Source organism: Eptatretus burgeri, chromosome 14 (genome assembly GCF_056783735.1).
Source record: "Eptatretus burgeri isolate ZD-2024b chromosome 14, Ebu_testis_v1, whole genome shotgun sequence".
Lineage (NCBI taxonomy): Eukaryota > Metazoa > Chordata > Myxini > Myxiniformes > Myxinidae > Eptatretus > Eptatretus burgeri.
This window is the reverse complement of record NC_140974.1, coordinates 46420068-46444635: the sequence shown is the minus strand read 5'-3', so window position 1 is coordinate 46444635 and position 24568 is coordinate 46420068. Positions and strand designations below refer to the sequence as shown.

Below are 24568 nucleotides of genomic sequence, written 5' to 3'. Positions count from 1 at the left end.
GCCACATGCTTCCTACAGCCATCAAATATTTTCATTAAGCACCTTCAAAATCAAAATCATAATCATTTCTTCTCAGGTATTTGCTGACTGGTGGCATCGCACCTGAAATTCCTGATGCACAAAATTCAAGCACCAAGTGTTAATTACAGGACATGAAACAAAGAGGTTTAGCTAGTTTCTTCACAACTGTGTCCTCTTCTGAAGGACTTCAAATAAGGGCTTCCTGATCATGTTATGCTGCTTTGCCAAACGACTGGGATGACATGTAGGAAGAGTGCAGGACTGCAGGTACCTCATTGTTACCAGGTGTTGAGGAAGTTTTCAGTTGGTGTCTGAATATCCAAAGCTTAACTGCTTTTGTTGCTTTCTTTTGAAACATTCTTGGTTTCATCTTCTGGTTCAATAAGTGGAATTTTTTGTTTGGTATTATTTTTTGCCAGAAGAAAGGTGGGGGGGGGGATGAGCTTATCACATTTTTGTTTCCTTGCTGCCTTTTGTACATCTTTGATCTATTCAAAGGCATCCTGAAAAAAAAATAATAATAAATAGCAAGCAAAGGATAATTAAAAAAAAGATCAAATGTGAAACAGGAAGGTAATACAGCAAAAGCTTTGCAACAACATTTAGATCCAAAACACCATGATATTGGATGTGATACTGTTACGCATCTGGAATCCTTCTGCACACAAACAGACAGCAGTCCCCATAGCTTAGTTAACTCGATAAGTATATGTTTATAGTTAGGGCCCCATCCCCGATGTCTAACGGGATTTACATGTGTGCGCTGCGAAGTTTCTTTATAGTTAGTTTTTACAACAAATCTCCTTCACACCACCGACGCCATTGCCCACGTGCGGTCGACCACAGACGTGAGCAGAGGTTTCCTCACCTCAGCCCGACTCCGCCCACGGGGGCAAGGCCACGCCTTTCATCCAATCATGCACAGGTGGCGACTTTCCCACGACACCCTGGCCAATGAGGGTAGAGATTGCCACAGAGGGCGACTTTCCCACGACACCCCGGCCAATGAGGGTGGAGGTTGCCACAGAGGACGACTTCCCACGACACCCCCGCCAATGAGGGTGGAGAGCGCCTCAGATGGCGATTTTCTCACCCCAGACAAGATAGATATGAAGGAACGCCAGGCTGGGGAGGGTTGATCGTCTTGGGGGTCGTGGGTCTTGGTGCTGGCTGGTTCGTCTGGTCCTGGGTCATCGTTGTTTCTGATCTTCTCCTTGGTATTGGTTCATTGGTGCGTGGCCGTTTGGAGAGCGTGGTCCCTGGTGCTTGGCGCTGCGTGAAAGCTGTGGGTTCGAGTCCCGCCACGCGACCAGATCGTCGTACACCGCACGAGGCGGACAGGTGCACGCCAGACCCTGGCCTTCGGCTCACCATTCCTTCCGAGCTGGAGGCCTCAATAAAGGCCGGCCCAGTGTGTGTGTGTGTGTGTGTGTGTGTGTGTGTGTGTGTGTGTGTGTGTGTGTGTGTGTGTGTGTGTGTGTGTGTGTGTGTGTGTGTGTGTGTGTGTGTGTGTGTGTGTGTGTGCGCGCGCCAGTCCATTAAGTAGAATTGTTTAAGTGCCATGCACATACCTGCATTGCTTTTAGTCGGTTCAACTCTGCTCTCTGTGTCCCCCTCCCTTATAAAATAAATCCCCATGTTAAATGTACCAGCTCGTTTTCTGTGCTTTCTTTCATTGACCTAGCATGGTGTGTATTGAGAAATGGTAAGGGAGTTGGTGCTGTAAGTTGTTAATTTGGGTCCGACGGACTCTGGTAATTCCGCTCGGTTATACTGGACCGAGGTCGCAAGAGCGACCCGGTTCGACAGAGCCTATCGAGGGTGTGGTTTCCCTGCTAGCTAGACTGCGTGGTTACTTAGGTATATTGAAATTTGGCAATTAACCCTACCCCACGCTGTCGAAATATTGGCGACCACGGTACGCTAAGGGACCCGTGACCTTTCAGACTTATCCGAGTCACGACCTAAATTCCGGGTGTTCGGTGGGAGAAGGCTCTACTGCTCCCCCTAGTGGTCGTTATCGCCACCGAACCCCTGCCCACAATACAACGAATGCACATCACATGTAAATTGAATCAAGCACATTCACAAACTTATTAAAAACAGTCAAGGTAGGATGTCTCGGTGGTTATGTACAAAGAATAAAACTAAAACTAAAACTGATCAATATTGGATGCGACACAAGAGTTTGGCGAACTTGTACCAGTTTCACCTTATTTTGGGTTATAACTGGCCAAACGAGTAACAGATGCATTGATCTACATAGGAAATGCCCTGCTGAGTGTGGTGAGAAAGGTGGCACCATTGTTGTGATACCACTGGTACCCAAAGTGCCTTGGGAAGTTACACTTCCCCCAAGCTCAGTGGCTGCGTTTGACTCATCTAACCGTCCTGTGTTGTAGATTAATTTGTACATCCATGTGTGTCAGCTCCAATACAAGCCTTGGATACTGCGCGCATGCACGCACACACCAACCCACCCCCTTCCCTGCCCCTGATTAGTGGAGGTTGGCTTTGCAGCATCCCACTCGAGGGATGTGTCCAGTGCAAAAATGCAAGTAATCTCCACAGCTGACTTGTAATACCCTCTGCCGCCACCACCACCAGCACCCTGTGGTGCCACACGATACACATTTTGTGGAGAATTTATCACCCTTCCCTCCCGAATCCCCATGACTATAGATGAAATCAAGTAGCCCATGTTCACCACGAGGTCAAACTTGATCCATGTGCCAAGTTTGGTGGCAATTGGACCAGTAGTTTTGGGGTGATTGGTGTTGCACACAGAAAATGACACTTATTTATTGGCGATATACATATTCTCGTCGTGTCCACCAGGTTAACACCGACCTGGATGGATAGCCGAACAGTTCTACTTGGAGATGAACAGCTGAGATCCATGGAGATTAAAGCATGCGCGGGATGGAGGGCGGCGAAGCACGTACCAGAACAGAGGCACACAGGTTTATACTCAAACCCACAAGGAATCGACAAAACAAGTGAATTAAACAAATGAGGGTTTAATGAACATAAATGAAAGATTTATCATGAAAATAAATCAAAGCGTTAGGTAATGAAATGTGAGGTAAACAAACACCTAATTTGAGACATCTCCAGTCACATAAACAGACAAGGGGAAAGATTAAAATTAAAGAAAATCCTCCCTTTATTCTGGCACTTTGCTGTGTGTCCAGAGATGATCTTTTAGGAGCCTGGCGATCGAACCGCGTAGTCACCACACAGGAAACCGCACCCAATAATGGCGACAAGTCGTGCTCTGCACGGGAAACTACATGAGGTAATTTGCGAACCGTCTTCAACGCCAGCAACCACGAACCGCCGTACAGTTTCTCCTCATGATCGAGATCGCCACACCGTACCTTCTAAGTTCCAAGTCCACAGACACCAAATGCCACCACCTTTCTCCTTGATCATACAAGGTGATTGCTGTGGCTCCGAAACAAGGCCAAGAGACGTGCGCTCTTCTTCTTATCTTAGAAACGTACAAACTTCACAACCCAGCCGAACAGTCAATGGTTAGAGTCTTCTAATACGTGAACGAATTCGCACCAGCACGAACGAGAATCACGCTCCCTTCTTGACAGTGTTGAGAAGCCAGAGAGGTCATATCTGTTCTGACCACAATCTCCACACCATCCTCTCTCTTAAGTCACACCGACCAATCATGAGCCTCGGGGCGTGGCCCACTGGTACGAAGCTGGGAAGGCGGGGTTTTGCCTGCTCGGAAATGTTCGGCTCTGTTGCTGTTGTTACGTCGTTCCTTTTTATAGCTGGCCTTGTAAATGCCAAAATGTAGGAAAAGGTCACAGGGGGCAATCACGTACTGGGAGAAACTAGCCTTCAACCCTACCTAGTTAACACAGCACCACCCCCCTCCCCGCACGTAGTGACAACCACTTCAGCTCACAGTTTTCGCCGACTCAATGTACAGAGATGTCTCCAACTCCTCCATGGACCATGCGACACAATACAATCCTACCTTTACTTTGAAATTACTACCTCTACCCCACAAACATCATATATATATATATATATATATATATATATATATATATATATATATATATATATATATATATATATATATATATATATTAGTTAAAAGCGAGATGTGGTAAATTTAAGCATTCCTAAATGCCTGTAAATGAATGCTTAAAATTGATGGTTACATGTTACAAGTTTCGTTTAATATGGATCGGTAAATTGCAATATAAACTGCATGACGTAATGAGCTAATTTTGACTGTAGATGGCGGTATTGTACTGAAAACTGCCTGGTGAGATTTGTGACGTTGCTGGAACGGTCAGGATGAACTTCCAGTATGGACAAGAATCACATTCGCTACAACGCATGGGATTGTTCTGTGGTACTATATAAACCCGTGAGAGGCAGGTGCAGAAACGGGTGATACGTGATGAGCCGTGAGTTTTGATCGTCCCCGTGCTCAATTTAACAAAGTGTTAATGTCCAAAACGGTTGTTAATGTGTGGAGACGATCATAGTCATGTTGTTTATAACTCATCAAGATTGTGTATCGGGAAAGAATTCCTTTGAGCTCTTTAAATCAACCTGGACGGGACATCGTACGAGAGGACAACGTGACAGGAATCGAAGGTTCGACAACCCCGAAGGACGAGGTGAACATGCGACGAATTGTTCTGGCAGGACTGAGACACTGGGTGGTGGAAACAACTACTCGTGGAAACCAGAGTTGAACATTGCATGTAATGGTGAACTTCCGCATTTAACTTTGTATCTGTTTGTTTGAAATACAAGTTTCAAACACATTACACTGTTGATGTGGTCATTGTTAGACCACTCATTAGTCACAGACACCTACTGGCAAAGACCCTACTTGAGTGGAAGCTGACCTGTACATTCGTCCAGACTCGTGAAGCTCAAAGCTTGAACTGTAGTCGTTAGAGGACGTGCTGAATCCAGTACCATGAAAAACATACGTACACCAAAGGGAAGGAAACCCTCGAAGGTGTGCGATCGAGCCGGGGAAAGTACAGTGCGGGCCACGTTGGCGCGCGCGTTGATCGACGCTGGTCAAACACCCGAGCGGGCATGCGGGACCCTCAACTGGGCACGACCCGGGGGTTTTGCGGGATGGTTTGCATGCCAATTTCGGTGTGGGCGATTTGTGTCATGTCGTGGGGTGGGAGCGAAATATGTTCACTGTCTGGGATGGCCTTGTTGGAAACGAAGTGAGGCAGTTTCCGGCCCAAGTTGGCGGGCCACGTGAGGGGTCGGGGCCAATCGGAGCACTCGATTAAGGTGATGACGTTTCAATTTGGCATGGCCCCTCCCCCAGAGCTGCAAGTGCTATAAAGGTCGGAGCAGTTCCTCCGCCTTTCTCTGCCTCTCTCCCACTCTCACCTAGACACCGCCACGACGCGCCTACTGCTGTCTGGACTCCGCCTCCTCATCTCCGCCTATACGACGTCGACCCCACCCGCCTACCTGGTCCCACCTACCACTCCACCCTCTGGACTCCGCCCCTTCTCCACTCAAGCTCCTCCTTTGCGAACACAGTCTCCAGACTGTGGCTGAAGCCAAAGACAACGCGTCCACTGTCGGTTACCGCACCACAGAACATCCCCCCCACCCCCCCCCCGAAACGTATTGGTGGCACGTCATGTTATCAAGTACAAAGGTACAGAAATCGTGGCCTCAACTCCTTTCCCTTCTCATTGCAATACTCCCTCTTCATCAGGTTTTCTGTGTCTGTATGTGTGTGTTTGTGTGCTTGTGCCTGTCTGCTTCAGTAAGACTGCAGAAGATTGTTATTATTATTATTGTTATTAATTTCATGTTACGTCTGCTCTGTGTCCCCTTTTGTAAGTTGACTGTTAATAAATGATTGTTAGGAATGTTCCAAGCTCGTCTTTGTGGTTTCTTTCATTGATCCAGCATGGTCCGAATCCTAGTTTAGCTGGGACTTTATTCCCAACGATCCGTTCCTTTTAGCTGGTATGTCCTTGGCAGTGTTGCTCGGCTGCATCCGATCCGGAAAAGTAATCTGGTTCGGACAAGGCGTACCGAGGGCGTGTTCCCCGGTAATTAAACCACGTGATTAATTAGGTAGCCCGATTAACCCATAGACGGGAGGACCCTAGGTCACGCGGTTGAGTTATTAGCGTCCACGGTCGGTTAAGCGACCCACCATGTCACGGACATTATCTGTGTGCAACGGCCTACAATTCCGGAGAGTCTGGTGGTAACCGAGATAGCTTCCCCCACCTTGTAGTCTTCTCACCCGACCCCTTGGCCCACAACAATATATATATATATATATATATATATATATATATATATATATATATAATTATCATCAAGTTAGCCTCATCAGCTTGGGAGCAGACCAAAGATTTGAAAGTTGCTCAGTTGCAGATAGCAGTACTCCAGCAAGTTCAAGGCCACATCAACAATATAACTCTTACTATGACTACTTTAACAGCCCCAATTAATGCCAAAGCCATCACTTTTAGTTAAACATTCTTCACTCTTTTGATCTTGAACCATACTTTCATTATTTGATTAAAGGGATTCCAATACAACTTACGGTATCAGCAGAGTTTGGAGTTAGCATCAATTCTTCACTTAAGTTTCATGCACATACAAGATCCATTATGAGGAAGGCAGCTGGACTCTGATCAAACTTACTAAAATCTAGTTTGTCATTCACAATAATTTATGGTGTGTGTGTGTGTGTGTGTGTGTGTGTGTGTGTGTGTGTGTGTGTGTGTGTGTGTGTGTGTGTGTGTGTGTGTGTGTGTGTGTGTGTGTGTGTGTGTGTGTGTGTGTGTGTGGGTGTGTGTGTGTGTGTGTGTATGTATATATATATATATATATATATATATATATATATATATATATATATATATATATATATATCCACATTAGCGATACCCGTGCACATGCACGGGATATTAGTGCAACATAGCTGGTAGCAGATGACAGACCGCACACGGGGAATGACAAAAATACGCATTGTGCAAAATGCAAGTGGTACTACGGAACGCCAAGACTTACCAAACATTGTCAGCATGTCCGCTAAGTTCCACAGCAATTTCACAGGCATCGTGTGACGGCGAGTAGAGTTTTTAGTGTGCAAGCTTGGTATTATAATAGAGATATATATATATATATATATATATATATATATATATATATATATATATATATATATATATATATGCCACTGAATTAATATACACCAGGGGGTTGACTCAGCCTGTCATCCTTCCGAGGTCGGCGAAATGAGTACCAGTGTACTGGGCCCGGTGTATGCCCCGGTTAGAATAGGTGTACCATATCCCTGTGTCGTATGAGGCAACCAGGGTTGCGTCAGGAAGGGCATCCGGCGTAAAAACCTATGCCAAATCATTATGCGGACAATAAAATGGATTTCCATATCGGATCGGTCGAGGCCCGGGTTACCAACGACCGCCACCGGTACCGTTGGTCAGCAGGGTACCGGTGGAAATTGTGCTACTGCTGGGAGAAGGAGGAGAAGGAGACGGGGAAGGCGAGTCCAGAGGCAGTGGGAGAGGGGGAAGGGTAGAAGTGTGGAGGTGAGAGTTGGAACTCTGAATGTTGGGACTATGACTGGCAAAGGGCGAGAGTTGGCTGATATGATGGAGAGAAGAAAAGGTAGACATACTGTGTGTACAAGAGACCAAGTGGATGGGGAGTAAGGCTAAGAGCATTGGAGGTGGTTTCAAACTGTTCTACCATGGTGTGGATGGGAGGAGAAATGGTGTCGGGGTAATCCTGAAGGAGGATTATGTCAAGAGGTTATTGGAGGTGAGGAGAGTGTCGGACCGAGTGACGAGTGTGAAGTTGGAAATTGAAGGGGTGATGATGAATGTCATCAGTGCATCTGCCTCACAAGTGGGGTGTGAGATGGAGCATAAAGAAGATTTCTGGAGTGAGTTAGATGAAGTGGTGGAGAGTGTATCCAACGATGAAAGAGTGGTGATTGGAGCAGATTTCAATGGGCATGTTGGGGAAGGGAATAAAGAAGATGATTTTGCAAAAAGAATGGAAATGGCAGTGATAAATACATATTTCAAGAAGGAGGAACACAGGGTGATGTACAAGAATGGAGGAAAGTGCACACAGGTGGATTACATATTAAGCAGGAGATGCAACCTGAAAGAGATTAGAGACTGGAAGGGGGTGGCAGGGGAGAGTGTAGCTCGACAGCATCGATTGGTGGTCTGTAGGATGACTTTAGAGGTGAGGTTGAGGAAGAGAGTGAGGGCTGAACCAAGGACCAGATGGTGGAAGCTGAAGGAGGAAGACTGTTTCGTGGAATTTAGGGAGGAGGTGAGAGGTGTTGGATGGCGGTAAAGAGGGGTGGGATGATTGGGCAACTACAGCAGAAGTGGTGAAGGAGATAGCGAGGAAGGTACTTGGTGTGACATCTGGACAGAGGAAGGAAGATAAGGAGACTTCGTGGTGGAATGAGGAAGTACAGGAAAGTATAAGGAAGAAGGGGTTGGTGAAAAAGAAGTGGGATAGCCAGAGATGAAGAAAGTAGGCAGGAGTGCAAGGAGTGGCGGCGTAAGGCAAAGCGAGAGGAGGAAAAGGCATATGGTGAGCTGTATGAGAAGTTGGATACAAAAGAAGGGGAAAAGGATTTGTACCGATTGGCAAGACAGAGGGACCGAGCTGGGAAGGATGTGCTGCAGGTTAGGGTGATAAAGGACGCAAATGGGAATGTGCTGACGAGCGAGGAGTGTGTTGAGAAGGTGGATAGAGTACGTTGAGGAGCTGATGAATGAAGAAAATGAGAGAGAGAGAGAGAGAAGGTTGGAAGAGGTGGAGATAGTGAATCAGGAAGTGGGGTGGATCAGTAAGGATGAAGTGAGGACTGCTATGAAGAGGATGAAGAGTGGAAAGGTGGTTGGCCCAGATGATATACCAGTGGAGGCATGGAAGTGTTTAGGAGAGATGGCAGTGGGGTTTTTAACCAGATTGTTTAATAAAATCTTGGAAAGTGAGAGGATGCCGGAGGAGTGGAGATTAAGTGTACTGGTTCCGATTTTCAAGAACAAGGGTGATGTGCAGAGCTGTGGTAATTACAGAGGGATAACGTTGTTAAGCCACACCATGAAGTTGTGGGAAATAGTGGAAGCTCGGTTGAGAGGAGAGGATTTGTGAGCAGCAATATGGGTTTATGCCAGGAAAGAGCACCACTGATGCGATGTTTGCTTTGAGAATGTTGATGGAGAAGTATCGGGAAGGCCAGTTCCAACTCCACACAACCCCGAACCAACCGAGCAACCAATCAAAAAACCCCCGAACCAACTCGTTCGTCCCTTTTGTAGGGGCTGGCTCCGCCCATTCGCCTCGCCCTCCTTCGAAAAGGTTCTCGAAAAGGGGCGTTCCTCACCCCGACCGCCTCACGCTGTTCCTCCACCAATCGGCGGCGAGCTGCCCTTCCCCCTTCCTTCACACCAAGCGCAGGGAAAAATGGCGGGAAAAGCCCACGAGCATCGTTGGTGGTTTTTGTTCTTCCGCGGAGATAGTGACCGCACGGTGCTTATTGAATGGCGAGTGGCGAAGATGTGGTAGCATAGGTGGTGGAGGTGGCATGGTTGTAGTGTGGTTGGCGCTGTGGTGGGGATGGCATGGTTGTTGAGATGCTGTTTGAAATAAAAGATAGAACAGAAAAATGGCTAATTCAAAGCGTCACAGCCCGGATGGATCACATAAATTCCCTCTATACAATGGGTTTGGGCTAACTACACATGGACTTACAGAGATATCTCACCTGAGGACTCTTTATGGTGTAATGCGAATTTCCACAACCGTAACAATATATATATACATATATATATATACATATATACATACACACACACACACACACACACACACACACACACACACACACACACACACACACACACACACACACACACACACACACACACACACACACACACACACACACACACACACACACACACACACACACACACACACACACACACACACACACGTCTGAAGACGATGGTTCACGAGCGGTATTTGACGATGTAGATTGTTTCAGAAGTCAAGGATGAGACAATGTGATAATGTTTGACCAAGTTATGAAAATGATCAACATGATGTGGTACAAGTGACAGGTTATTAACTGCAAAATGTCGAAAACCCGGTTTCGTTCAACAACTTTCAAAATTTGACCTTTGCATAACCTTTAAAGGTCCCAAAACAATGTTGTGGACATTAAAATAAGGAAACAGGATACGTGCTATAGCTTAATGGAGTTAGTTCGTCGAAGAAGGTCGAAAACCCGGTTCGATTCCCACAATTTTGAAAATATGACTTTTGTGAACTTTAAAGGTCAAAGGTCAAGGATTATGACCTTTGGTGCAAAACTTCCTCTGGAACATTCCAGGAACAATATAACGTCATTTCACACTCCTCGGATTATCCATACTTTGATGAAATCAGCGTAAAAACAAACTTGAAGTGGGGCGCCACGGGCAAGGTGTTCGAGATAGAGAAAAATGGTTTCAAGACTTTAGGTGGGGAATGACCTCAAGATTATGCATAAAAAAAATAGTCATCCTGGCTCTCAAAGTTTTGGCGGTCGTCTGATTGTTATGTCAAAATTCGAAATTTTCTAAGTTCATGACCTTGTGACTAAAATGAAAAATCGAGCTCCGTGGGGCTCGATGCAGGTGCCATTGGGCTAACCAAATACTGAAACCCCTGCCAGATTCGACAACCCCCTCGGGGAAGATGGATATTTATGTCAAAATCACAATTTTCAAAGTTCGTGATCTTGTGACCTTGACCTTGGGACGAAAATGGAGAAAAAAAAATAAAAATAAAAAAAATAAAAAAACGAGCTCCGTGGGGCTATGCAGGTGCCATTGTGCAAACCAAATACCGAAACCCCTGCCAGATTCGACAAACCCCTAGGAGAAGATGCAAATTGAAATCGGCTACCCCCGAAAAACACAATTCACAATTTTCTAAGTTCGTGACCTTGACATGAAAATGAAAAATCGAGCTCTGTGGGGCTATGCAGGTGCCATTGGGCTAACCAAATACCAAAACCACTGCCAGATTCGACAAACCCCTCGGAGAAGAAATTTTATGTCAAAAATCGCAATTTTCTAAATTTGTGACCTTGACCTTGGGACGAAAATGAAAAAAATGAAAAATAAATAAATAAATAAATAAAATCAAGCTCAGTGGGGCTATGCAGGTGCCATTGGGCTAACCAAATACCAAAACCCCTGTCAGATTCGACAAAACCCCTGTCAGATTCGACAAAACCCCTGGGAGAAGATGCAAATTGAAATCGGCTACCCCCTAAAAACATGTTTTTGGGGTGTGGCTCCACGCCTAATGGGCGGACCAGGCCCATTTTCAGGAAAACAACTAGATCATGATATAAACCTCCCACCAAAATTTCATCAGGATCGGATCAAAACCCACGGAGCTATGCTCGGGACAGACAGACACACAACAATAACGAATATAGTGGCCACTTATATTTTTCGCGAACCAATATATGTTGTTGTTCGTCTTTCGGCTGCTCCCGTTAGGGGTCACCACAGCGGATCATCCGTTATGATCCGCATACTGATTGGGCACAGGTTTTACGCCGGATGTCCTTCCTGACGCAACCCTGGTCGCCTCTTACGACACAGGGATAAGGATTGGGTTTCGCCATGATTTCGGGCTGCCCTAAACCCTCTCATAGGCTGCCCAGCGCAGAGCTCCCGTCCTCAAGCTATCCTCCAACCCAAGCCTCCGAGTTGCCGGATTACAGGCGCACGCCACTACGCCCGGTGTACATATATATATATATAATATATATCCATCCTCTTCTTGATTTTGCTTCAACAGGATGGAACACAGGCTATGTGGGTAACATGAAGTTTCTAAAACCTGTACAGAGAAGGTGGACCAAGAAAATATCTGGATTGAGAAATTGCCTTGTGTCCAACACGTAGCGATATTAATCTTATTCTCTGTGAAAGGTGGACTATTATGACCAGACTTAATTAAATGTTGGTTGTTTTTCCATGACCTCTCCCCAATAAAGCCTTTGGATTTGTTTGTCTTGTCTCCACTGACTAGTACTCGAGGTCATTGCCTTAGTATATGCCAGACTTATTGTCATTGTGAAGCCAGATTGAGATTTTTTTTTGGTGTGAGAATTAAGACATGGAACTCTTTGCCATCTATTGTTGTGGTAGCCAATACAGTACTCCTGTTGCCTTCAAGAGGTTGCTTGCTAAATCCCTTGGTTCTGTTTTATTTGATACTAGTATACAAGCCCATCAGAAATGACAGGTTGGAGATATTTTATTCAAAATATTCAATGAGACGAGGAGATATGATGTTTTCGTAAGAAGAAAAAGCGTTATTTTAAAACACATGTACAAATGTGATCATATTTTCTTTATATTCTGGGACATTTCATTTGGATGGTACAGCCTCGTGAGTGTGCCAAAGTCTGAAGCCTCGGTCAGGTATGCTTATATCTTCTTTATTAAATAAAGATTCTAAAGACGTAAATGAACATGTTTTACCCTGCACACGTTACACATGTGCAGCAAATTTAACCTCCCTGTGCCTTGTATTTCTTTAAAAAAAAAAAAACCTTTCTGTACACCGCCCATGAAGCCCAGTTGCATGTCACAGTCTACAATTCCAATGGAAGAGTCGTAATTGCTTTCATGGAATTTATTTATTTTTTAATCCTGAAAAATAGACGTAGTGAACACACAGTCATGTTCAATGATTGGCATTTAAAATCCGACTCAAATCATCCTTATGAAGGCGGACAGACAAATTTAAACTGTTTTATATAGGAAAATTATGGCTGACGTGGTCTTCCTCTTTTTTGTGTTCTTTCTCCTCTTTCAAACAAATTGCATTTCATGGTCTTGTGTGACTTTCAACACATTTTCCAGAATTTGCTGTTGGTCAATATGGGGTTCCCTTTGAGGAACCCAACCTTGTAGTGTGGCCGACCCCCACAAGCCTTCCAATTCAGACCCTTCTATCCCACGTGATTTTGAAACACTAATCGTTGTACTCCGACACAACTACACACCAGTATATATATATATATATATATATATATATATATATATATATATATATATATATATATATATATATATATATATATATATATATATATATATATATATATATATATTGTTGTGGGCCGGGGGGGGGGGTCGGTGGTGAGAACGACCACTAGGTGGGGAAAGCTTGCGTCATCTCCCACCAAACTCCCCGGAATTGTAGGCTGTCGCTCGGATAACTCCGCGAGCCGGCGGGTCGTCTAACCGACCGTGGACGCCAATATCTCAACTGCGTAGCGAAGGGTCCATTTGTCTCTAACCAATTTACCTAATTAACTATGCTATTTCGACTACTGGAGAAACCACGCCCTCAGCACGTCTTGCTCGAACCGGGTCACTATACCGACTGCGGTTCGGGTGCAGCCGAGCGGAAACTGCCAAAGTCGTGCGGCTGGAATGAATGGATTATTGGGGATAAACCCCGCCTAAACTCAGATCCGAATCATGCTGGACCAATTCAAGAAGGGACGGAAATGAACTGGGAACATTTCTAACAATTTTTATTTTCAGTCAATGAAGACACAAATTAAGACTTAACACGAATATGCAAGAAGTATTTACAATGATCCAAAAGCACTTATTCAGTTCTACTTAAAGATGGGCACACGCACACGCACGCACGCGCGCACGCACGCACGCACGCACGCGCGCGCACACGCGCACACGCGCACACGCGCACACGCGCACACGCGCACACACGCACACACGCACACACTGAAAAGAAACCCAGAGTTCTTTATTGGACCCTCGCAGCTGAGGAGAGACAAGCTGGGGGTCAGAGTTCGGTGGTGTACCTGACCGTCGGAGGAAGGGCATGCTCCGCAATGCGGCACCTGACAATGGTCGCTGGTTTGGTCCCCAATCGCACGTGTGGGACTCGAGGTTCGTGGTGGAGCTCGGGTGGTGAATGGCCGGGGTCGACGGAGGGGGGTTGGGGTCGCTCTTCCTTTCCTCGTAGAGGGCCAGCAGAGACACGTTCACCGCTTCGACACCCACCAAAAACTCTTCAAAAGAACTTTTAAAAGACTCTCGAAGACCTCAAAAAGACCCCCAAAGACCTCAAAAAGAGCACCTCTCTCAGAGAGTGCTCAGGAATTTATGGACCTCCCTCAGTGGGGAGGGGCCTTCGTGAACACACCTCGCTGTCCGCTTCAGATTGGACAGGTCCTACGGCCCACCTTTCCGGGGCGGGGCCTTTTCCCTTTTCCACGCGGGCCCACACTCGAGTAACAGTATCAACGCTGCCTTTGCAAGTCAGAGTGCTTGTAGACAGCGGGTGGGTAGTGGATCGTGATGGGGGAAAGGAATGGTTGTTGGCTGGAGGGTTCGTTGGATGTAAAGATTTAAGAACCTAACTAAAAAGAAATCGCAACGCACGCCTTTGATTCTCCCACGAGACAAAAGGAAAGGGATCCAACGACACACATACTTAACGACATATCTGAATTTTGGACCATCTGTATGTTGAATGCAAATGGTTTCCAGATCCGTAACAATATTTTTTTTGAATCCACTTATTGTGGTGGCATGATTTCATGCTTTCACTGGCTATGAACAACCTTGCATCGATTGCCACTGCTACCGAGTTAGGGGGGCACCGCTGATGCAATGCCCCTATTACCAGCACACTGGTATTAATTTTGTCGACATTGGAAGGATGCCAGGCTGAGTCAACCCCACCTGGTGTTAATTGAGCAGCAACGTGACTTGAACTGTGGTCCCTAATATATATATATATATATATACATATACTAATCGCCAGTTACTCGTGATGAAACCAGCACGGATTTACAGACCGACCAAATCTACCTTAAACGAGAGGAAAAAGGAATCACCACCCCAAAATAACTCCCTTCCCCTCCCCAAAGACCTCACTGACCTGCACGGCGCGGCTCCACAAACTGCCTGCATCTGAGGCAAGTTTCCTCACAGTCGCCTCCATGGCAGCCTTCCCGGACGTGACGTCACGGCGCCGGCTGCTGAAAACTCTCAACGTGCTGACGGATGCCGGTTCTGTAACGTCGAGCACGCTTTTAAAAAATCTACTTATTAACTGTCGCCCTGATTTATTAACGTAAATAATTCAGTCGCGGTGAAGCAGGAGGTGGAATTAAGTGAATACAGCGTCGTTACTTTTCATTCGTGGGTACTGTAACGTATGTTGATTTCCGGTTGTGGTTGGTGTGGTGTACACCACAGTTGGTTGTGCTCGTGATCGCGAATAAACGTCACTTCCGGTCTGGCCCAACATGGTGTCCTTAGTATCTTCCAGGTACCATTGGAATCACGTGTGTGCCTCGTCATCAACTTTCACGTGACAAAATAACTTTATTCAAAAATACAACATGTATATATATATATATATATATATATATATATATAATATATAATATATAATATAATATAGTACAGTATTATACAACACTAGTAATCGTAAATAAAGGGTAGAAGAAACTGATTTATAGGGTTTTGGTGAACTTTTACCACAAATGTCTTTCTTCACCTTCGTGTCAGCAGTCGGAGGAATCGAACTCGCGCTCGTGAGGAGAGAAAAACATATATAGAGGAAGCTGTGAAAGGGCAATCACAACGTCACCACAGATTGAGAGTAGGGGAAAGGTACTCACCCCCTCCGATGAACTAACAAGGGGGGGGGGGTTAGAAGGGGCACATCCAAGATTCCCACCTCCACACCAACACGCCCCAGGGACTTGGGGGAGCAGGGAGAAACACTCACCAGTCACCTCTCACCATCAACATAACTGGTGGGGAACATATCATCAACATTCACCCACTTTCGCATCAGATGGACCCCATCTACCCACCCTCACCCCATCAATTATCTCCCCACCCACCTCTAAAAATTGAGTAGATGGACTAAACTACTAAAGTGTGTTTTAACGTCTCTACAGTGTATTTTTATTGGCTTCTCATGATTCATCATGTCAAGGTTAACATGTAACCGGATACCATGTTGGCACCCTTGGGCCTTGGGGGAATTGTTTTTCTCAAATTTGCCAACTGAACTATAAACCAACGTATTGATTTTGTTTATTACCATTCAACAGGCATTTTACAAATGTACAAAAAACAATATCATGTCTACAAACTTTTAAATATCTGTAAACATACCATACAATGGTCTTCCATGAGCCTGGACCATGTATTAAAAAAACGACATCCATTCAATCAATGCTCAAGAATGCTGAAGAACTTTTCCATGAGCTTCTTCATCATGACAGTGACGATAAAGCAAAACACTTCTTACTTTTCATCATCAACCACGTGGGTGTGAGCTGCCCTTTCAACCACATTATTGTGAGCTGCCCCTTCAACCATATTGGTGTGAGCTGCCCCTTCAACCACATTATTGTGAGCTGCCCCTTCAACCACATTGGTGTGAGCTGTTCCTTCAACCACATTGGTGTGAGCTGCCCTTTCAACCACATTATTGTGAGCTGCCCCTTCAACCACATTGGTGCGAGCTGCCCCAGTATGTGCTCTTTCATTCCAGCAAAATTAGTTCCACGGCACTCGTGCAACAGAATATGGAACAGGATAATATGCCGAATAACAACTACATCATCCAGTGGAACATGGACAATCCTTGGAACATCTGCACTTGATTATATTATCATAATGTCAAATGGAACTGGATTAACATCACTGTGTAGTGGGTACTGTGTAATGCTGCTGCTTCGTTACGACTTCACCCAAACTTTATTGCATCGAGGACTGGACGATCAGAGGCCGAAGCAGACATCCAGATTATGGCTAAGCTTGGTAATGTGCCCTGTAGGGGAGAAGAGGGTAAGTTGAGCAATGGGGTAAATTGAGCTATGGGGTTGCTGAAACTGCTGTATTTGGTCAATTATTTGAGTGTGTAGTTCCCTAATATGATGTAGTTATTCTAAAGATTTTGTTTAATCCACAGGTGGAAACCAAACAGTTTATGTAATAAGCTTTTTATCATGGCCTGTTCTATTTGGCTACAATTCATGAGTTGCACAGACCATAAAGCATTTAATGGTACACTGTGGCCGGGGTAGGTTGAGCCAGTCAAAGTGGGGCAAATTGAGCTGCAGATCAACTTACCCCCATATTCTTATCGCTTATGATAAAACCGTTCTTCGTGTTTTAAATTGTTCTTTTTTTAACACTAGTACGGGCCCGTATGTGAGTAAACAATGACTGGATTGGGGCATTATTTCACCCCTCCCCTCTCACCCCCCCATCTTTCTCCCCCTCCTCTCTCCCCCTCCTCTCTCCCCCTCCTCTCTCCCCCTCCTCTCTCGTTCCAGTACCCTCTCTCGTGGGTGAGGCGTGCCCGTATGTGCAGCTTCGTTCCTTCGCTCTCGTAAACGACGACTGGATTGGGGCATTTTTTCATTTAGATCGGACCAACCGTATCATAAATGGCCATAACTTTGGAAACACCTGGGAAACATACTCAGGTCCCCAGCGTCAATTGTGACGTCATATCAAATGAAGAAGAATTGTGACGCCCCTCTCTCTCGCCCCCCTAGTCTCGCCCCTCCTCTCTCCCCCCTCCTCTCTCGCCCCCACTCTCACCCCCTCTCTCGCCCCCTCCTCTCTCCCCCTCTCTTGAATTGTGACGCCCCCTCTCTCCCCCTCTCCCTCCCCTCTCTCGCCCCTCTCTCCCCCTCTCTCACCCCTAGTCTCACCCTCCTCTCTCCCCCTCTCTCTCCCCCTCTTTCTCCCCCCTCTCTCCCCTCTCTCACCCTTCCTCTCTCCCCCTCCTCTCACACCCCCTCTCCCGTCCCCCTCTCTCGCCCTTCTCCCTCGTCCCCACTCCCACCCCCTCTCTCTTCCCCCTCTCTTGCCCCCTCTCTCCCCCTGGTCTCACCCTACCTCTCCCCCTCCTATCTCGCCCCTCTCTCTCTCCCCCACTCTCATCCCCCCCTCTCCCGTCCCCCTCTCTCGCAGATATTGGTCGACAGATAAATGGCCGTAACTTGGGAACCACTTGTCCGATTAATATCAAACCTCGAAAAGGCACATCCGCGGGTCCCCAGCAATATTCCTGGCAAGTTTCAATCAGATCGGACCGTCAATCATGCAAAAAATAAATAAATAAATAAATAAACATTAAGTGTGACGTCATTCGTGACGTCATATCACCGTGTCTTGTCATTGGTCGAAAAGATAAATGGCCGTAACTTGGGAACTGCTTATCCGATTGATATCAAACCTTGAAAAGGCACATCCGCGGGTCCCCAGCAATATTCCTGGCAAGTTTCAATCAGATCGGACCGTCAATTGTGCAAAAAAATAAATAAATAAACATTAATTGTGACGTCATTCGTGATGTCATAGCACCGTGTCTTGTCATTGGTCGACAGATAAATGGCCGTAACTTGGGAACCGCTCGTCCGTTTGATATCAAACCTCGAAAAGGCACATCCGCAGGGCCCCGGCAATATTCCTGGCAAGTTTCAATTCATAGAGAAAGCACTGTGACGTCATAGCACCGTGTCCTGTCTGGTTGACAGACAATATATGGGTCGTTATTGGTTGACAGACATTGGTCATTGTATCACGTTATTCTTTTTATTCAATTATTGTGCTATTATTCTGTACTGCCAATTATTGTGCTATTATTATTAGTATTAATATGCTGTTATCATTATTCTGACAAAAAATGGCATGATAAGGTGATAAGGTGGAACGACACTTCAGCTGCCATATATACACCTTTTCAACACTGAAAAAAACAATAAAATGGCCGTAACTTGGGAACCGCTCGTCCGATTGACATCAAACCTCGAAAAGGCACATCTGCGGGGCCCCGGCAATATTCCTGGCAAGTTTCAATCAGATTGGACCGGCGGTCGTCGAGAAACGGCGGTCGCAGACAAACAGACAGACAGACACACAAAGATTGCTGGAATTATAGATAGATGAATATGATGGCATTTTCCTGCAGAACATTTTGGGTCAGGTGGATTCTGAGGACACCATTTTTGTCTCGCATCTGAAGGACGAAGCACATTTTCCAAGGGATGACATCAACCGAACATAAACTTCCGAAGCCAAAAGCCAAAGTCACAGGATCTGCCCGAAGATCTTATCAACTGGTGTGTTTGAATGTATCCTGAGCCAATGGAATCTAACATAGGATATGTAGTAAACTTGAACTTGTTCCACAATTTAGAATTGCATGATTGTTATTTTAAACTTTTAATGTTTCTCTTTGTAGCCATTTATAAAAAGGCCAGTTTTTTTTGTATACCTTGTCGAGGTTCATGTGAGAGCTAACACACAACGCACAGCAAGGGGGGCATGAGACAAGAGGGGAGGGAGTGGGAAGGACAAAACAGTGGGGAACAGAGACATTAGGACATCTGTGGAAGGGAGAGGGATGGGGTGGGGAACATGGGGAATACAAGATGGACATTACAGGGACTTTCAGGAAGGAAAGCAGGGAATTTGAAGGAGGTGGGCTTGGGTGGAATATCGGTGGTAGAAAAGATCGAGGATTTGGATGGGGGATGATAAGAGGTGGTGGTGAACAGCTGTTTTGAAGGCCTGGAGGGAAGATTGGGATTGAATCGAGTGAGGGAGTTTATTCCAAAGGCAGGGAAAAAGAGGAATGAAGAACTGAAGGTGAGCAGTGATTCGTGATTTTGGTAGTTTTACCAGAAGGGAGTTGTTGGCGGACCTTGAGCGCCCTGTGGAAATGTGGTGGGGACAAATCGCACAGGGAGAGCAGGGGGCCGAGGCTAGAGAGGAGACGGTCGAAGACAGAAAGACCACCGACCAGCCTGCGGTGAGAGAGTGAGAGGCCCAAAGACTCAGCCTCATTGTGGGAGATGCCAATGATCCGAAATGCCTTGGTTTCAATAGAGTGAAGCCAAGAAAGGTGGGAGGCAGGAGCACCAGCCCAGAGGGGAGAGCAGTACTCCATCAGGCTGCAGACGAAAGCTTTGTAAGTGGTCAGGAGCTCAGGTGGGCTGAGGAAGGACTTTGCACGACGGAGGATTCCCAGTTGGTGACTGGCTTTGGAGGCGAGGTTTGAAATGTGGCTTTCCCAGGAAAGGACATGGCAGATAGTGCGACCCAGAAGCTTGAAAGAAAGGACTTCTTCCAGAGGATTGTTGAGAAAGTGGATGGGGGGGTTTCTAAACGGTCCTTTCGGAGAGACATAGTGAGAGTGTGAGATTTGTCCGGATTGAAAGACATGTTCCACGTGTTGGACCAGTTTGTGATTTTATCCAGATCTGCAGTGAGCGAAGATGCTGCTGCTTGCCGGTCTGAGGGATGACCGATGGTACAGCAGAGGGTGGAGTCATCAGCAAAGTGATATAGAGGATTTTCCAGAGAGTCGGAGAGATCATTGATGAAAACAAGAAAAAGAACAGGGCCCAGAACGCTACCATGAGGAACTCCAGCCTGGACAGGAAGAGGGGATAAAAGAACTCCATTTCGGGCCACACGTTGACTGCGACAGGAGAGGAAATCTGCGAGCTATCAGTGGAGATGGCCTTGGATACCATAAGAAGAGAGTTTGGTGAGCAGGGCAGGGTGCTAGACTGTATTAAAAGCACGTGATATATCCAGGGATACGGCTCGGATTTCATGTCTGGCATTGAGGACCTCCATCCATTGTTGGGAGAGCAGAAGCAGCATATCCAGGGTAGAGTGACCTGGTCTGAAACAAAATTGATGATCGGAAATCAAGCCATTGTAGGATTTGATTAGATGTTCTTTTTGATGGCCATTGCATCACCCATCCACCAATTATGGTCATGTCATGATCCTGGACTTGTCTTCCAGATTGTTCAACCTCAAGAGGAAGGATTTAATGTCTGAAGCGATGATGGATTCCATAACCTTGCTGATTATTGGGAGACGGCTGATTGGTCTGCAGTTGCAGGGATATGTTTTTGCACCTTTTTTATGCAGGGTAGTAATGTTTGCTGATTTACAAGAGATGGCAGATGACCTTGAGCAAATGAGAGGGTAAATAGAACAGAGAGAGGGTGAGCAAGAACAGAAGAGCAGGTTTTTAGTACACGTGGGCTGATGCCGTCTGCACCGGTTGCAGAATCTGAGTCGAGGTTTGACAGCAAGCTCTCCACCTTGTCAGGAGAAAAGGACACAGAATCTAGGGACAGTTGGGTGTGACTGTGTAAGGTGGGTAGAGAAAGCGCTGGGTTTTGGACACAAGATTTAGCTGCAAACACCGAGTTTCGGCATTCAGCCGTTTCACGTGCAGTATCAGCAGTGCGGACATTTGAGGTAAGGGAGGGAATGGAGGGGGAACATACACCAGAAACAGATTTGATTAGATGCCACCAGGATTTTGAGGAGGGAGAGAGGTTTGAAAGTTCAGACTTGATTGAAGCAGCTTCGATTGAAACATCTTCAAAACTGTTGCTTTCCCGATGCACCATGTGTGGAACACAGTGTTACATCCACTGAGTGAATGTGCTGGGAGTAGTTGCTCCACAATATATATTTTTGTTACTGTAGTAGATGGTGTTTTTGTTACTGTGGTCTTGATGTTCACAACAGTTCTGCCGACTGCTGGACCAACTGCGTCCACATGTCGAAGATGAGTTTTTCTTGTGAGTAGAAGTGTACAAGTAGAACAAACACATCAGTGTTTTCACTCACCACTTTGATGCTGGTTGTTCTGTTTGATACTATGACAGCTTGCTGAACCGTGATGACATCAGCCTCTTCATGTGTTGTTCGCATGTCATGTCTTTCTACAGACTGGCTATTGTGGATCTCAACCGGCACCGGGTTTGTGCCAGTAATCACAATCTTGTTGTCCTTGTTTGGAACTTGATCCATCTTCAGTAGTAGACAATGACCAGTTTAAACTTGTTGTCTGTCATGGTCAATGTAACTTTTTGTGTAGGAATTGGTGTCTGGAGGGTTAGCTGATAACGTCTGCTTCATGATTCCCACCTTTTGGTGATTGCGTGACATTCTTGATACTGCACTTGTAATACTTGTCAAACACAAAGTAGATATTGCTGGCCTGCTGAGACTTGAATATGCATGCAACAAAGTTGTTGACATAATCATGCAATGTTCTTTTTGATGGCCATTGCATCACCCATCCACCAATTATGGTCACGTCATGATCCTGGACTTGTCTTCTCGATTGTTCAACCTCAAGCATTTTCTTCAAGTTAGACTTGCCTGTAACCATTCTCATGTCACCCTGTTCATAAAAGAGTTCCAATGGAATTGGAGCCAGTTCATATGCTGCTGCTGCTGCTGCTGCTGCTGCTGCTACTACTACTACTACTACTACTACTACTACTACTACTACTACTACTACTACTACTACTACCACTACTATTATTACTAATCCGCACTCTCAGCTCAGGGGCGGAGCAACCCCTTGGGAGTTGACCCTTTTGCACTTCATTCCCATTGTTGGAACAACGGGAACACGAGGTTAGGGCATGGATTTTTGGAATTCTCTGGCCATGGTGCCAGCAATTACTCGTCTCCTCTTCGTGGAGGACAGAGGGATCGTTAACGTCCACCAATTAATGCTGGCAGACAGGACACCCGCTTAACATTCATCTGAGGGACAGCACACACATTGACGAATCACCCTGCCTGTGAAATACCGGGATGACAGTTTATAGCTCGGCCGAAATTCAAACCCAGGATCGACAGTTTAGATGCAAGTGTACCTCTAGGCCATCCTGTCAGCCGTTCATATGCTGAGGCATCTTTACTGTTGATATGTCGAGACTGATTTAGTACCAGGACTCTGCTGTAGATAAGATCCAGGTCATATATGTGGATATCACCTTGACGTGTGTTTTGATTACTGCCACTGTGACAACTTTCCAAGAATGTGTGCTATTAAAGCCCTCAGACCAATTGCACCCTGTTTGGCAGCTGAACTCAAAGGAGAAAGGAAAAATTTAGATTAATGAATACTGGTACACCCATCCATATAATATGAGTACTGTACAACAAACACTTTGCATGACCCAGGAAGGGTAATGTTATTATCCTCTCTGGGGTATATGGATTTCAGTAGATCTCGGCTCGGGTCCGTTAGTCTGTAGGAATCTAGGGTCTTTGCTGTCTTCTGGATTTAACATTCACCATGGAGAATAAATGGTGTCATTATTACCATTAAAAACCTTTTACTCACATGACCAATGAAAGGAGTGTGTTCAGTTACCATGTTTCTTGTAGAGCGCTCGCCAAGTGGCTTCAGCACTAATAGAAAATCGAGTTATCGACTTCTACTCAGCGCTAAAGGTTGATGACTTTGTCCCATCTGAGCAGCATACCATAAGCTGTTGAGCCTGAGTGTGGGTGAATACAGTCACACGTTCAATAAGAAGCAAGAAATGGTGCATAACCAGTGGGCCAATTTGGCATCGTGTCCAAGAAACAAAATGATCCACCCGGTGACTCGGGTGTTATAAATGGCTAGTGTCTGTGAGAATAAGCTGCTCACCAAAAGGGGTTTCATGATAGTCGTCCCGGATTTGAACAGAGCGAAATCCCACTGAAGATAGAGCCACAACATGGAACATGGTACACAGCTGCAGGTGCAGAGAGCAAAAGTGCTGCTGAAGGATAGGGCCACAAACAGACACGTGGTACGAAACTCGTGAGCAAAAGAGAAGGAAATGCGTCGCTAAAGATAGGGCTGCAAATGCGGTTTAACTCCAGTGAACTCCAGTTTAACTTCAGTGAAACGCAAGTCCATGAGTCATTTCCACGACAGTGTAAATAGATAGCGAGCTGTCAGGCAGGGAAGCTTTGTCACTCTTCCGTTGAAGCCTTTTTCACCACTGGTCCCTCGAAAGGAGGTCCAAGAGCCTGATAGTAGTGTGGTGCAAAATGATTGGTTGGAAACCAGATTTTAAAAAAACAACAACATGCCAACACTACTGCCATTTAGATCGACAAGTAAATGGAACAAAGTTTATGACGTAATAGTACTAACAAATTGGCACCAATGATAAGTACACGACACACTCAAGCGAGCACTCCATTCAAAGTCGTTAAGGAATGGCTGGCCTGGCAAGCACTAGTTAGCTGCTTGGTTACTGAATACACACACCCCAGGAGTGCGTCCTGTTATCAAGCAGCTTGCTCGATCGCTTTCCAAGCCAGTCATTCCATATCAACTGCTTTGCAAGCCGCTTGGGAGCAAGTGATAAAGAGAGGCGTTTCGTTATGTAATAGCAAACATGTCCGCCGTAGTCGGATTCAAAATGAAAGTACAACCAATGAAATGTTCAGACGCATACCCCTGTAATGTACACTCATAACATTATGTAAACATGCATGTCGTACTTTTATAGTTACTTCTACTTTTTAACCCAATTCTTCAAGATTTATTTACTCATTGGTAGGATTTATAGATAAGT

General features: G+C 45.7%; 1 protein-coding gene across 1 annotated transcript in view; it reads right to left on the bottom strand.

Moving 5' to 3' along the window:
* Positions 1–15191, bottom strand: part of LOC147013092 (endophilin-B1-like) — a 48654-nt gene extending 33463 nt beyond the window's left edge. Inside the window, exon 1 of the mRNA XM_085854666.1 lies at positions 15058–15191. Coding sequence (XP_085710792.1) covers positions 15058–15120 — 63 coding nt within the window. The 5' untranslated portion in view covers positions 15121–15191. The remainder of the gene's footprint in view (positions 1–15057) is intronic.
* Between the last annotated feature and the right edge of the window lie 9377 nt (positions 15192–24568).